General features: G+C 37.8%; 2 protein-coding genes across 2 annotated transcripts; both read left to right on the forward strand.

Moving 5' to 3' along the window:
• The first annotated feature begins 509 nt into the window (after positions 1–509).
• cat (catalase) lies at positions 510–14,531 on the forward strand. The gene is made up of 13 exons (XM_018675907.2): positions 510–681; positions 2,517–2,688; positions 3,456–3,566; positions 4,800–4,930; positions 5,209–5,313; positions 5,536–5,661; positions 5,745–5,936; positions 6,585–6,737; positions 7,492–7,630; positions 8,255–8,385; positions 9,165–9,272; positions 11,498–11,581; positions 12,936–14,531. The coding sequence occupies exons 1-13, from the start codon at positions 616–618 to the stop codon at positions 12,999–13,001; spliced, it is 1,584 nt and encodes a 527-aa protein (XP_018531423.1). The 5' UTR covers positions 510–615; the 3' UTR covers positions 13,002–14,531.
• A 661-nt stretch (positions 14,532–15,192) lies between these two features.
• On the forward strand, positions 15,193–16,793 carry LOC108883045 (dispanin subfamily A member 2b). The gene is made up of 2 exons (XM_018675910.2): positions 15,193–15,414; positions 16,378–16,793. The coding sequence occupies exons 1-2, from the start codon at positions 15,199–15,201 to the stop codon at positions 16,561–16,563; spliced, it is 402 nt and encodes a 133-aa protein (XP_018531426.1). The 5' UTR covers positions 15,193–15,198; the 3' UTR covers positions 16,564–16,793.
• The last annotated feature ends 185 nt before the right edge of the window (positions 16,794–16,978 follow it).

The following is a 16,978-nucleotide window of genomic DNA, read 5'->3' on the forward strand; positions in this document are numbered from 1 at the left end:
TGCATGTAACATGTAGCCTATCGGTCACTCTATCTTATAACTCTAAAGAGTGGAATATAGGTAACAATAAGGTGTAAAATTAGTTTTTTTTTTTAATTAGCCTGGATATCTGCAGGTAACTGTGTTAATCCCGCTTTCATGCTAATCAACGTATCAGATGAACAGACCATATAAACATTCCTTTGAAGTAAATAATTTAACAGAGTGAGAATAAGCCGAGAATGAAAGTTAATTCCTGACCTTCGCAACATTATTTTTTTCTTTTTCCTAAACTGCAGAAGATATGTAAGATATAAAGGTCGTTTTCTTATAAGGTCTTAAGTTATTTGCATTAATATTTTATACATTGAAATTCTGTAAGAAAACTAAGTCAAAGCAATAAAGTGCTGCATCATGTAAACACAATAGACGATCTTTGGTTTGGTGCTTTCTCCTCTTGTCTCAAAAGTAGGTCAGTTTTCTCATGTCGGCCAATCAGAGGAGAGGGGCACCAGGGGGGCGGGCTCACATTGGGCAAAGTCCAGGAAGATTTTTCAGGCGTCGGGATAGAAAAATAACGTCTTTCTCCGAAGCACAGTTTGTGGTCCAGACGTCCAGTACTGTTGACCTGTCGAGATGGCCGACAACAGAGACAAAGCTACCGATCAAATGAAGATATGGAAGGAGAACAGGGGGTCTCAGGTATGTATATGCTATGCATTTTAAGAGTTTTTGCTGCGCAGCGCTCCCTGACTTCGGGTAAATGGGTGAGAGGTCGTATAGGGTAACATAGCTAACGTTAACAGCCTAAACCTGAAGCTATCTTATCGGCGAAGCATGCGCTCAACAACGAAGCCACAATTCGCAAACATCTTAATATAAGCTGTCTAAATGCTTCAGTGTTTGGTTAACTGCTTGTTCTTTGGCAGTGTATAATCAGCATTATTGTAATTGTCTCACTAGCAAACCTGCCAACAATCGTTTGCTAACGTCACAGGCTAAACTGGCCTCTGAAGGATATCACAAGTAACCACCAACTGTTTCTCAGTAAATAATGCAGCTGAAATGACCTTAATGTGCGTAACTCAGTGCAAAGATATGAAGTAGGTCATTGTCCAGAGGCATATTTGTGGTGAACTTCAGCCCCGCCAGTTATGTAACCAGGGCACAACAGAGCAAACAGCTAGTGTTACCTATAAAGTTACCCTTACTAAAGCCACGTCCAACCTGCAACCACTACGTATTCTTAATTTGCTCGTTTACTTGTCTCGCTATTTTTTCTTTCATGCTGCTTGGGCAGCTCTGCAGCACATCGAAGGCGGTCTGAATGTTTTAATGACAATACTCATGCTAAGCAGCGTGCACCCTCTAAAATTTATTCACAGCTGTGAAAACAACTGAGGAAGGAACAGTTTCATTTTGGTTGTTAATGTCATCTGAGCTCGTCAACTTGGTGGACCAATGTTTATGTATTGTCTGTGGTGCAACAGTGCAACCATCAGTGTCATGCTGGTTGCATAGGTGTGCTTGCATTTGCTTGCTTCCATATTCTAAATTTAAGTCAGTCATCTACCATGTGTATGTGAACTTATTGTCTCAGCACTATATAAGGGGGAATCTCTAAACGTTAGAGATTAAACACATAGTTTAGATAATAAACAGAAAATGAATTTGCAGCAGTTTTGATTTGCATGTTATTTTATTTCAAATTGAATATCTTTGGGTTTTGTTAAGACATAATGACTTGTTTGCAGCATGACTTAAAATTTAGACTGTGGGTTGTGCTTTAAGAGCGGCCACTCCACTGAATCTGCTCTGTTGAGGATAAACAGCAGCTAGAGCTGCAGCTCAGTCCTTCATTCTTATCTTGTCTGTGCTCTCCAATATGGGCATCTCTGACAAAGTGCTTTTTTGGTTTGAATCCTATCTCACTGGGTGCTCCTTCAGTGTTTCATGGCAAGGACAAATGTCCTTACCCCACTCCCTTCCCACAGGGGTGCCCCAAAGATCAGTACTGGGGCCCCTTCTCTTCGCAGTATACACCACCTCTATGTGTAAGGTTGTGAGAAACCTGGGTGTCATGTTTAATGAACAACTATCCTTCTCTGACCATGTTACATCCGTCACGTGGACAGGACTTTCCAGAATTTTTTGAGGTCTCATCTCTTCTGAGGGCACCTCCTCTCCTAACACCTATAACACCTTAACATGCTAACTAGCACTTACTATGCACTTTCAGTTTACCTCTTCAGTTTACCTCTTCAGTTTACCTTGTTACACATGCCTTATAAAATTATTAAATTATTATTATTATTAAATTCTATAGATTTAGTACTGATTTCAGGGTCTCCTACTGTATTGAAGCTTTAGTTTTGTCCTTCACTTGTAAGTCGCTTTATATAAAAGCCTCTGCCAAATGAGTACTTGTAAATGTAAGTGATACATGCACACATGAAGCTCTTTGTAATTGGCCTAACATATGTACCTTATCTAAGTGATTAAATTTTTTTCTTTAATGCCAACATTGTTTACATCAGAAGACAGATACGCTGACCACAGGGGCTGGTCATCCTGTTGGCGACAAGCTGAACCTGCAGACTGCAGGACCGAGGGGCCCCCTGCTGGTCCAAGATGTGGTCTTCACAGATGAGATGGCCCACTTTGACAGGGAACGAATCCCAGAGAGAGTGGTGCATGCCAAAGGTGCAGGTGAGTGGGCACTGATGAGCTTCTTCATTGTAGCTGGTTCTGTCACTTCTATGGTGGTTATATCACGTTGAAATTGTACATAACACACATTACATTTTGTCATTTCATGTCCTGATCAATTTCCCCATTACATGTTTCATCCCCTCCTTCAGTAAACAGCAAATATGTACTATTCAAAGTTGTGTGTTGCTAGCTTTTTGATACAAATGCAGACACAGTACCTCAGTTTTGTTACCAAATGTGACACTGAAACAATACTTCTCTTAGTACATTACTTTGAGGAATAATAAACATGTTGCCTGTGTTTAATCTTACAAACAAAGCCAAACTTGTGAAATGTCTAACTATGTCCAAACACAGAGCAACTGAATATGAACTTTGCCTAAAAATACAGTCGAAAATTGTCATAATTATTAAATAAATCTAAAAATATCTCATCATAGAATAAGTGAACTAGAGTAAACTCAACCTTTATTGCTTGTAATTTGAAACTATTCCTGTTTTGTATTCTAATGCAATCTTTGTAGTGAGAAATGATTCAACTCTGGTCAAATCTTTGCAAGATTTTCAGATTAGGGTCACATTCAGGGCAGATACTGTACAAATTATGTTTGTTGGCCTACTCAAGAGGGAGCTGCATTCTTTCCAGTTCTTAGTTACATACAGTAACACTCAGCTAGTCTGAGCAGTCAGCTACAAATATCTAATCCAAACATGTCTAAGCTGATATTAAAAAAAAGACGCATCTCAATATTTTTATGATGCAGGGGCGTTCGGCTACTTTGAGGTGACTCATGACATCACCCGCTACTGCAAGGCCAAGGTGTTTGAGCATGTCGGCAAGACCACACCTATTGCTGTCCGCTTCTCCACCGTGGGTAAGAATAAGCAGTGTGTTCAAGCATGATTCATACCTTATTATTATTTATTCCAAGTTAAAATTTCCCCTAAAATATCAAGAATATCTAGGATTCATTTTAAGGATGGGATGATTTGTCCCCTGAATTTTATATCCTCACACAGTTATGTTTCCTGCTGCTAATGTACGCAGCAAACCTAAAATAACTTGTATAAAGATGACGATCATGTATTTTTGTACATTTTTATTTCCACCTCAACATTTGTATCTGTATTTGTATCATTGTTTATTTTTTCCAATCTGATTTTAAACCTGTGTCATTTTTCCCGTGGAAGAAGTGGTTTGGAAAATGCTACTCACAATTAGATTTTTACTAATTGTAGTTGTGCATTCTTTACTCATTTAGCTTTATTTTATGCAGGTACTGTTATGTTGAGAAAACATATTAGTTTAATCAGCTGCTCCTCAGGTTGTGTATTTATTTAGTGTCTGTCTTCCGAGCGCTCTTTCTTTCATTGTGCTACCCCCATAAAAAATGTGTGTAACTATACAACAATCACATACTCATTGCCTCAGGAGAACACACATATTAATTGACAACATGGTGTAAGGACATGTTTTCAGCTATAAATGATATTAGAAAAGAAAGTATCAAATAAGTATAAGGGCAACTACAGTTTAAATATAGGCTAATTTGATGGTTGTTTGTATGAAACTGGCACCACACTGGTTATCTCTCTCCAACAACTGGGTTATGCCCTGAATATGTTAGTTTGGCACACTCATTGGCTTGAATGGTTAGTAAGATTAGCCTGAGTGGTACTGGAAGATGCATGATGCCACTTTCACTTAAAGTTACACTTGCAAGAGTGTTTAGGAAAATTGTATTAATTTTATCAGCTGAGATCACAGCTCCAAACACTACCCCTTCCCTTCTAACTCAAATTAAAACAGTCTAATGAATGATGCTTAAGTCCAAGGTCATGTCTTCAAATGTCTTGTTTTATTTGACCAGCAGTGTAAAACCTACAGATATTCAATTTAATATAATGTAGGGAAAGGAGCTGCATTTTAGAAGCTCGGTACCATCATGACTTTTTAGTGTTTTTGCTTGATAACTAACTTAAATGATTAAGTGTTAAAGTAGTTGCCATTTACTGATAATACAATACAATATTTGTGCAGTTCTGACACATTAATACACTAATATATGAATAAAATGTTATCTCTTAATATTTTCATTTTATTTTAGCGGGGGAGTCAGGATCAGCAGACACAGTACGAGACCCCCGAGGCTTTGCTGTCAAGTTTTACACTGATGAGGGCAACTGGGACCTGACAGGAAACAACACCCCCATTTTCTTCATCAGGGACGCCCTGCTGGTGAGTGGGTGCAGGAGATGTATGGACCAGAACTGGCTTAGTATTTACTTAGTAGTTGAGGGGCACAGTGCTCAACATTACAGTTTACATGCAAATAAATGTAAGAACAGTTTGTCAAAAATTTAATGCATTTCAAAAACAAACATATGTAGACTAAAACAGTTACTTGTACTGTAAGATGAATATGACCAGAAACACTTTTTCATGTTTCACATTTTTGTCAACCTGAATCAAGTGTAAAACATATTACGCTGACCTGTGCCTTTTACCCCCCGCAGTTCCCATCCTTCATCCACTCCCAAAAGCGTAATCCCCAAACTCATATGAAAGACCCCGACATGGTGTGGGACTTCTGGAGTCTGAGGCCTGAGAGTCTGCATCAGGTAGCTGCTGCTGTTGTTGAAAACAACATGAGTGTAGTCATTGTACAGAGGAATATTTCAAAAAGGAAAATTATGTAAATGATGTAATTGATGACTATTTTTACTTATATTCTTAAGTAATTTAGTGTTGTAGTGTAGTGTTGCTTTATGCTTGGTTTATGTCAACATTAACTGCCACAGAACTGTCATTATCTTGTCCTTCATCCTGTGTCCCCTGTGCAGGTGTCTTTCCTGTTCAGTGATCGAGGTTTGCCTGATGGTTACCGCCACATGAATGGCTACGGCTCTCACACCTTCAAACTGGTTAATGCTGATGGGGAGCGCGTCTACTGCAAGTTCCACTACAAGGTCAGTTTGAGCCCAGGTTACCTTTACAGATCTACTTCCTGGGATTTTGCCGATACTTACATTTCATGTCATGTTTTTTTTAGACTGATCAAGGAATAAAGAATCTGACAGTGGAGGAGGCAGACCGCTTGGCTTCAACCAACCCAGATTATGCTATCGGAGACTTGTTTAATGCCATTGCCAATGGCAACTGTCCGTCCTGGACCTTTTACATCCAGGTCATGACATTCGAGCAGGCCGAGAAGTTCCAGTTCAACCCCTTTGATCTCACCAAGGTATAGCAGAACAATCTGGGCGATAAAGTTGAGATGTGCAGTTGTAAAAATGCAATTTCATTATAACCTGTTTCATTACTTACGTGTATTTATTGTATGGAACTGCAGGAGTGTTTGTAGGTTGACAGCATTATTATCAACTTGCATCAGATAGTCCCACAACAGTCCGACCAAGACACTGAGTGATATATCTGACAAAGAGAATTAATAATAAGACATTATTAATACAAAAGTGTATTTGTGGAAATTACTGTGGTGTCAGAGAATGCCATTACCAGTTATCTGTTGAAAGAAATTACAAAAAATTCAAGTCATGAGCATATACAGGCATTTATTGTAGTAAGAAGTTCTGAGCTTATGTGAAAGCTGTTTAACCATGAATAATACATCCCTTGGGCAGCTGTAAAATGTACATGTGGAGAACTTGATCTTGGCAGCCTCATTTTCATATCACTCTGCTTTGGACTGTGATCATGACTTTACTTAACGAGTAATTTAACCATCTGGTTAATAAAAGTAAGTTCTAGTTTTGAATGTTTATACAAATATGAAATGAGGGGATGCTGAGCAAGGGCTTACTTACATGTCAAAACCTTCCCTGGCTGTGTCACTTCACTGTCTTTCATCTAATGGGGTTTTCTCATTCAGGTTTGGTCACACAAAGAATACCCTCTGATCCCCGTGGGCAAAATGGTTCTCAACAGGAACCCAGTCAACTACTTTGCAGAGGTGGAGCAGCTGGCCTTTGACCCCAGCAACATGCCACCAGGCATTGAGCCGAGCCCTGACAAGATGCTGCAGGTAACACCATGACAGGTTTTCTCTTGACAACCTGAAAGGGTTTGTTTATATTGCTTTTCAGTTGTGTAAAAAATGGCACCTGGTGCCATTTGTTGTTGGAACAAAAGGGAAACATTTGTACTACTTATCCTGTCAATTTACATTACGTCCTTCATATTGAAGATGCCTGGTCATGGAAAACAAGTTTTTGAGCACTAAAAACACATTCCATTTCCTGTAACTTTATATAACCATGATGGACCAGTCTGTGGTGCATGTTCAGCCATTTCAGTGAGATTATTTGGTACTAGCCAGGATAGGATGTTTTCATTTTCCCAGCAAAGGTAAAGCTGGACTACATGCTTGTGAATAAAGTACTCAAAGCTAGCTTAAGCTGACTTTATACTCTGTCCAAACTGCTTATCGGATACCTTCAGAAACTGATCGGACATTCACACCTACTTCACACCATTATCAGTCAGCTTTGTGTAAGTGCGACTGGAGCCAGCTTTTTCAATTGAAATACAACAAGTTGTAGCACTTTACATGTGAAAATATGTTCTGTTATCCCCATTTTTAAATGACATCATGTTTCCTGTCTCTCTATGAAGACCAGCTTTTCACCCTGCCTTTCTGCATGGCCATTTGAAATGGCTGTAAACACTTTGAAGTAGCTAGTTCTTTTAGCTCCAGCCTTTAGTGTGAACTCCTTGTTTGACATTACAGAGATCTACAGTGGATCAATGCTCTGTCTTCTCCCATGTCTTCGTTCTAGGGTCGTCTCTTCTCCTACCCAGACACACATCGTCACAGGCTGGGAGCCAACTACCTGCAGATCCCTGTAAATTGTCCCTTCAGGGCCCGTGTGGCCAACTACCAGCGTGATGGTCCGATGTGCATGTTTGACAACCAAGGTAAGTCATAGTCCAGTCTGTGTGTCTGTTCCTTTGTGCTAACAAGGATTTTTCAACATGTATAATATTGTGATTTTAGTTTATATGTGTAGTTATACATAATTGCAGTTTTAGCAATATTGGAGTGTTACTGGTTTGCACCTTGCCATTCACCAATATCCCTGGGGAAACCCTGAATACCTTTGAACAATTACTGTAGTTAAAAAGGTTGAGATGATGATATACTCCATACAAATGCAGTACCAAGGCTTGGCCAGAGGATGTCACATTTGGTCTCTCTGTCTATATATCCATATCCATCTTAAGTATATCTGTCTACTGAGAAACCACTTAACGCATAATGTACGCAGAAATTAATGAATTTATTTAATGATTAAAGAGCACACTGCACTGCAGTCATAGCATGCATTAAAATCACATAAACATACTATACAATGTTTAGAGCATGTCATATTTAAAACCTGGAGTCTCTGGCATCATTTTGTCATTGTATTCACTGATCAAAATTATTCGCTACAATAATGCTTTTTGTTTTGTAATTGCAGTATGATGCAGGATTTGACCCTCAGTGTTCCTTTTTTTTTCTTCCTTTCTACCTGACTACCTGGTCTGTCTGATCTCTAGGTGGAGCTCCGAACTACTATCCCAACAGCTTCAGTGCTCCAGAGACCCAGCCTCGGTTTGTGGAGTCCAAGTTCAAGGTGTCTCCAGATGTGGGCCGTTACAATAGTGCAGATGAAGATAATGTCACACAGGTAAATATCAAATCACAATTTTATGGGCATGCTTTCTGTGGTCAAGTTATCTGTGGTTTGTTGTTTTGCATGTACTACTTCATATGCTTTTCCAACTGTACAGAACATTAAGGTGAGCAAGACAGAAAGGCCAATAGTAGACCACTTAACCTAACACAATGATCAAATATCATCCAAAAGTGTCTTAACTGTATAGCTTCTTATACATTTTGTGAGGATTAGCAGTGTAATAAGCTATGGCTTCAGCATAATATTTGACACCCATAAAAATTTATATTTGTGGTTTTAAATACCAAAAACTATCTCAGTATAGTTTTACATCTCCTCTCTCATGCTTCTGCAGAGATCTGGCAGCAATAGGGTGTTCTGTGTCTCTAGCCTCTCTTCTGATTGGCTGTGGATTTGTGGGTGGGCAGAAGCATGACTCTAAATGTATGCTAATGTAATGTGTAAAAATGCAAACACGTTTGCCATAATATATTGTGACATGTCAACGTTTTATTCACACAAAATCAACTAATGCTGCCTTCACATAGAGGCCTTTACAATATACATTTGCATCCAACATGTTGACTGAATAGACTATAATAAATCCCACACCTTGACATCCATCATTAAGACAATCTTTATTTGTTTCAGCAGTGATCATAATGTTTGGTCTCATGAGTGTATACAGTATATTGGCAGGGCACTGTTGAAATAGTGCCACAGATTCTGTATGAAATTCATTTAAATGAACCTCATTTTGTGTGTCATCCTGTCTTTGTGTTTGATTGCAGGTTCGTGCCTTCTACACCCAGGTGCTGAATGAAGAGGAGCGCCAGAGACTTTGCCAGAACATGGCAGGGGCCCTGAAGGGAGCTCAGCTCTTCATCCAGAAACGCATGGTGAGTCTACATCACTTTGTATTGTCCACTCAGTGCAAGCACTACAGTCTCTCACCTTATTGTCTTTAATGTTGTTGTGCTTTATAACTCTAAAAAGCATGGTCATTTAGAATGGATGAGCAGTGACAAGACATCTCTTAAAATGGCTAATCTACTATTAAAATCTTTATATATTTTTAAAAATAAATTATGACTAACTCGGTGTTGCATCTCGTATATGCAGAGATGCAACATAATGAAAAAAAACAGGACGTAACTTTTGGAAATACCAACTGTACTTGCACTCAGGAAATCTGTGGTTATGGTGGTGTAAAGAAAGATAAATGTTTTATATGCATACATACAAGGCAGTTTCAAAGTGCTTACAAACATTAAAACTTTAAAACAAACACAGAAATTTTTAATGTGAAATAATAAATAAAATAATAAAAGAAAATGTTAGAATATATACACAATTGTTGAGGTTAATACTGATATAAAAAAGGAAAACAAAGACATATAAACAAAATAAAATCCATAAAAATGTTAGAAGGAAGCAGAATATTATTTGGAGCACACCTTACATTATCTGGTAATTTGTCCCAATAAACTGACAGAATAATAACTGGATAAATCTTCACTGATCAGAACAGAGAGCATTTTTTCTCTCAGTGGATCATAGAGGTCTGGCTGTTTTCTATACTGCACAAGCAGTTAAATTGTAAATTTGGGCGATAAGCCATTTACTGATTTGTAAACAAATAATAAGATCATCAAGAATTTTGTTGTGGACTGTCAAAAAAGTGACTTTTGGGACAAGGGTTTATTAATCAGACTGATGCACCTGTTTCAATTTTTCAACAGGAAAAAATTATCATAGGAAAGAGATATGTAAAGTTCAGTATCTATATAATTATGATAGAAAATGATATTCTCAATACTATGTAGCACAGTCCTATAGAGATTAAAATAAACAAGGTCTGAAATTCAACCCCATAGAAATCTTTTAATGTATATGTGACAACAGAAGCAAAACAACCAAATTCTTCAAATACAGCCCAGATTTACTGGGTTAGAATTTATTGCATTGGTCTTTAGTATCCACAGAGATGTTGAGACTAACATAGATGACATTTAAAGAGTCCATTATTTTCCATTCAGACGGTTTGTTTTGTTTTTTCCCAGGCCTACTTTGGCCACCCCCACTGTTTGCAGTCCACAACCACTCGAACCACTGTGGCTTTCTGCAGAACTGTTTATAACTTTCTGCTAAAGTATGCACTTCATTTTGCACTGTGGTCTGGTTGTGGTCTCTCAGTTTGCAGACAAGAAATCGTTCAATGTTACAAACTTTGTCAGCCTATTAGGGCAATTCAATTTGGATGTTGAGAAAAAATTTCAGGCCCCTGAAAACTTGGCTTTAGTGTCTTTATAATAAATATTATTTGTGTTGCACTTAACATGGTTACATTAGATCTAACAAAACAGTGAGTAATAAAACAAGTGATAAAAGATGGATAGAAACAAGAGAGGGAACTGAGTTTTCTCATCTAAGTTCTTCAGGTAAAGAGTTCCACAGCTGCAGGACTCTAGTGGAAAATGGCCAGTTTCCTTTTGTAGCGAGGTGAGGTGTGGGTTGTACCTGAGGAGCAAGACATTGGCTAGGTTTACAGGGCATGATGTAGGTAGAAGAGATGCTATGCAGTGCTTTAATTAAGTAGTTAGTAAAAGATATTAAATCTATTTTATACCTAACAGGTAGCCAATGAGGTGTAGCAAGGATGGGAGTGATATGGTCTTGTCTCTTAGAAACTGTTAAATATCTGGCAGCAGAGTTGTGAACAAACTGAAGATGAGAAATGGCCTTCTGGCTGAGCCCTGAACACAGGGAATTACAATAATCCAGATGTGACTAGATTAATCACTGAATTTCACTGACATTAGGAAAAAAAATCTAAAAATTATGTTGATGTGATTTTTGCTGGGGTCTGTACTAAACAAGAATGTTCCCTTACATCTGGAGAATCTGATTTTTAGCCTGGGGCATCTATGTAACACCATGATGCATAATTTATAATGGAATATTGTAACATATTTCATCCTTTAAAACTGCAGCTCATTCCATTTGTAGATTGCACTTGGCTCTATTGCAGTTTCTGTAATATTTCAATTTTTTATTCAGCACTAGTGAGAACTTGATGTGTTTTCGGGGCCTTTTAAGTTTCACTGTTTGTTTCTTCCTGTAGGTCGAGAACTTGAAGACTGTCCATCCGGACTATGCTAACAGGGTTCAGACCCTTCTCAACAAATACAATGCAGAGGCCCAGAAGGTAAACACTACAATTACTGTCTCGTGGTTGTGTTCCTCCACAAACCAGTCCAGCTGCAATTGATTAGCATGAATGAATTTATGGCCAAAAATGTATTTTGTGCAGTCACAATGACCTTGACCTTTGACTACCAAATTCTAATGTTGTGGTGGTCCTGAAGGAGAAAACATTACAACACAGCATTTCACAAAACAAAAACATTGCAGGAAACAAAGATTTTTGAAGTTAAAGACCAAATGTAAAAACTCGAAGGCTTGAAGGTTTGATTCTTAGATGAAGTAATGAATTTTTAAGTGTAAAGGGAAAGGGTTAGGGTTAGGGTTAAACAGCTGATAACCATATGACTTAAATAGCTCAGGCTGATAAGACACCTGCTTTATAGCTCTGAGGACGTGAGTTAGATTCCAAAGTTAGAAGTACAACACTCAAAGTAAAGATTGAAAAGCGTTTTGAGAGAAGATCTCAATGCAAAGGTCCTTGGTGGCGTGGTGGGTTTGTAAGGTGCCTATGGTGCAGTGTGTCTAAGGTTCAAATCCTACCTGTTACCAATACCTGGACTAGCAGAGAGAATCCCCACTGCAATGTTAGCACTGGGGCCTGGCCCCCCTCCCATGACTAATTTACTTAATTACTTTATAATTATTTAATTACTAAACTACTCTATTGTATTGCTGCCGTACCACAACAGTGATCTACTAGGCTACTTAACATAGTTAGTTACTACTTCAAAACATTAGGTGGTAGTTTGACCTACTGTCATTGTACTAGTATGGTATATTAATGAAGTGGCAGCAGGGGCTGTTTGTCCTTGTTTCCTAAAAGTGGGTATCTCATAATTTTCAGGTTTTCATAACAAATAATAATAAAAAACCAGACGTTAATATTTTTCTTGTAAGGCATGGAATGAGCTCACAAAACATGTTTTTGGCCTTGTGAATGCAATCTCTCAGGAGTGCTTTGAGGGAATATCTTCAAATTTGGCACAAACATTCAATTAGACACAAAGATGAACTGATTAGAATATGTTAGGCAAAGGTCAGGGTGATTGTGACATCAAAAAACATGTTTTTGGCTATAACTTAAGAATTCACATGCTAATTAGCTGCAATAGGCATACAACCTCAAGGTTGTAGTTAGAGAAATGTCTAGACAACTATTGGAGAGGTTGCCACAAGTTTTGGTAGAGACATTAGTAGTTTTGATGTCATGGCTGATCACTCCACAGATTTTATGGTTATTTTCCAATTTTTGATAAATTCCAAATAAGTGAACATAAAACATTCTGTTGAATAAGGAGAAGTGACCAAAATGAAGCAATTTAAGACTTTACTGAACTTACCATTGTCTTCTTCAGAACTCAACCGTGCGTGTTTACAGCCGTCCAGGAGCCTCAGCCATCGCTGCGTCCTCTAAGATGTGATGCCTTAAATGTCTATCAGGGGCAGCCCCTCTCCCTTCTCTAAGAACAAATGCACTTATGTTACAAACTGCTACTACCAGTAACAAGATCAGACAGCACTTGACTTAAATACTAACCATGTATTGTCAGGGTGGGGGTTAGTTCATTTCTAATCCAATCCAAACAATTGATTTTCTTCAAAATTCTCAAAGCTGGCAACATTCAAGAAGCTCAAGGTTTGTGATAAAGCCTGATGAGGCAAATTTGTCTTGAGTGAGCAGCAATTTTGAAAAAAATTACAAATATTTTTCTTTCTTTTTTTTTTTTCAAACCAAAACAGACATGGTGTCTAGTTTTGACCATTGACTGGTTATACCACTTGACATCTGCCACACAAGGCCTTGAAAGTAATCAATGAAATTTAATGAATTAATCCCAACCACTGTGAAGCAGTATATTAAGTGATGATTGTTTCCAATAATTCCTCAGGTTGTCTGTGTATACTACTATGTTCTTATAATCCAACGCTTTGCTAAAATTTAAAGAAAACAAACAGCCGTTCAGAATTCCTTCTGTCAACATTCAAAAAACATTTGAGGCAAAAAAGAAATGTAATTCACCAACATGTTCCTGACAGCTGCTTCAGTTTTGAATCTGGGTTCAAGCTGGTAAAATACCTGATTGACATGGCTTTGCTAATGGTATTGTTTTGTTTTCAGTACAGGCAATGATGAGTTTTGTCTAGTTTTCTCCATGCTTGACTGAACCACTGACTATTTTAAAACACTGCAGACAATTATGAATTATGAAACAACACAATATGTAAATTCAGATTAGTAGAAATGGCAAAGAGAAATCTTGTTTCATTGTGGGCGTCTATGTCTCATCAGATGCATTTCATGAAGAGCAAGTTTTAAGATGAGATATTTTCCTTACAACTTAAACACTCTTCAGTGCCTTTTTTGTACAAAATATACAATATACAGGTGACTTCAACCTTTAATCTAAAATAATCTGTTATGAATTGATCTGTTTAATTTTGGACACTTATTCAAATGTAGAAAGAGACTATGTTTTAGTGCCATTAGTAACATAAGTAGTAACATAATTTGTAAGATAGAAATTGCCAGTAAATTCACAGTGACTAATACATTCTGATCTGAAATGGTATTCATTTTTAAAATGAACAAGTCCCCAAAAATGCCCTTCTGGTGTGGTGTCTTTAAGGTTAAAAGTTACAAAATGCGACAAAGTTTTGAAAGGAGCCTAATTATTTCCTACTCACCAGAGTTGAGCCATAATTCTTCATTCTGTCAACTGTGAAGAGATGAGAGAGGAGACGTTAAAATCAGCCTCAGAGCCAAAATAAATTGTCCATGTAAACTGCTATTGTTGTGTATTTGTAAACTCTTACATTTTTGCTCTGAATATAACTGATTTTTAATTATTCTTATTAAGGTTCAAAGTTGTGAACCTCCTTGAGATGTGATGTGATGTGTACTTCATGCCTGTATTAATTAATTTGTAATTAAATCTTATCAGCAGCTTTCATTTGTCTTTTTTCTCTGCTCCAGCTGTGACCATTGATGTTTTACACAGTGCGCAACGTCAAACTGAAATGAAACTGAGATGAAAAACAGCATAAGTAGCAGCACAACAAATTGAATCTGACATTAGTGGGTTTCCTGCCAAAACTGCAGAGCTTTATCTGTTCTGTGCTTGACCCAGTTGTTTGGTCAAACACCTGGCACCTACCTGCCTGTACCTGGTGGTATACTATTTCAGCAGTTAGAATTTAAAAAAAACAAACAAAAAAAAACCATCAACTTTACATTTGGATGTAGATGAAATTATCAGATGCAAATTTGGTACAAATGTGCACCACTAAACTATCAATTATGTTTATCCATTTATCCAATTATCCATCTTGTGACCCCAGTCTTCAAGAGGGACGGTGTGAAATTATTTCCTGCTTTTAAATTGCATTCTAATTTTGAACTAAATCTGCAGACTATTATGGATTTTTCAAAAGCAAAAAGTCATGTCCTACATACTCTCTACCAGGTGTGGTCAGCTTGCTTTTGTCTCATTGGCTTTGGTGGAAAACAAAAAAATAGACTGGTGCCAACCCCAGAAACCTTCAAAAGGAACTCAACAACAGTGGCATTAAGTTGTTGCACACCTCCCTCTACTCCAAACTACAGCTGAGCTGACAGCGATGAATCCTTCAAGACGTCCAGCTGAAGCTGTCCCATTGCAGACAGGGGGGTATGATGGGCCCCCTGGACAGCCTGGAGGACCTACAGTGGTTCAGTACACCACTGTGAATGTCACCACTGAGCCCCCCAAAGACCACATCATCTGGTCCCTCTGCTGCTTTGTCTACTCAAACCCATTCTGCCTCGGACTGGCGGCTCTCATCTTTTCTATCAAGGTGAGTTTATATATACAATTCTGAATTGCTTGTGAATTACATCACTAATGTACTGATCTTCTGTTTTTCACATTTAGACATAAAAATAAGAATTTTAGCAATAAAAACGGAGTATTTTATATTCTATTAATATTTGCTACATAAATTGCGCTTTTAGGCCTTTTCCACAACAGATGACTTGACATGTCACTTGTCACAGGTTCTGCTTTTCTTTCTATGGGTATCTAAACATAAAATGCAGCACGGCTCAGGAGCTTCGACTAAATATCAAATTAAAGTTCCGGGTACTCTCGGGGAAAGAAATTCAAGAGCCAGTTTGCAAAACGGCACACCGATTAATAATGTGGGAGTGTTTAGATAAGCACTGCAAGTTAAATGTGTGTCAGTATATGATATATGATATTCTGACTCAGAATATCCAACATGTGTTTGCTATGTTACACATTTATCTGCTTAAAACTGAAGATTGTGTGGATGGTATTACGGAATATGTTTCTAGTTTAACAACAGCAGTAAGGTTTGGATTTATATTTTCAAAATCATGGGTTGATGGTCAAGAGCAGGGACGAGACATACTTTCAGCAGATTGCTCTACCAGATTGCTTTTTTTCTGCTTTTGGACAACCAAGTAACACCTGACTATAAATGTCCAGAGAATGAATGAATGAACGAATGTTCAGGGGCAAAAAAAATTCTTCATTTCAAGATGTTTGATAAAATCATCCTTGTGTGTGACAGCTAATGATACAATAAAAGAAACAAAATGATAAATGACATAAAAGGTTGAAAACTGTAGATAATTTAGATGTGTCATAAACTTTCTGGACATTCTTAAAGACAAAGGTTCAGAGTTACAATGACTGTACAATCAAAATTATATATTTTGTGGATGGGAAAGGGAGAATGGAATGGAATGGAAAATTTGCCACATGGGGATTATGAGATGTGCTTTTGTCTTTTCAGGCCAGAGACCGGAAGGTGGCTGGGGACCTGGAAGGTGCCCGACACTATGGCTCAACTGCCCGCATCCTTAACATTGTGTCAAGCATCATAGTTGCCTTCAGTGTTCTTATTTTCATTATTACAATCACGGTTATATCTGTGCAGGTACACAGTTACTCTCGCTACCCCGGCTCACACTACGGCTAAATTTCAAATAGTGTGACAGTTTCTGCTGCTGCTGTGGCCTGGTGATACTTGTGCCTCTCTGCTTCATACTCATCACATAATTTTTGCTTATCCTCAAGCAAAACAGATCTGTATTTTTATTTGCTTTATAAATGCCTTTAATGGAAGGCATCCATGTTTGTACAACTGCTGTCTCCTATCAAGTCTGAATGCCTGACTTTGTTATTAAATTACAATTTTCTGTTTCAATACTCTGAAGTGTGCTTGTAAGATTTTGAGGGTAAAAAAAAGATGCTGTATTTGTATACACACTGGCATTATTTTCCACAATTACAGTGCCATATTTTCACCATGTTAGCACATGCTGTGTATCATTTTGATATAGACATGAGTGCAGCTGTTCATTACTTCCATTAGTCAAGAAAGAACATGACTA

This window comes from Lates calcarifer, linkage group LG10 (genome assembly GCF_001640805.2).
Source record: "Lates calcarifer isolate ASB-BC8 linkage group LG10, TLL_Latcal_v3, whole genome shotgun sequence".
Classification (NCBI taxonomy): Eukaryota; Metazoa; Chordata; class Actinopteri; family Centropomidae; genus Lates; species Lates calcarifer.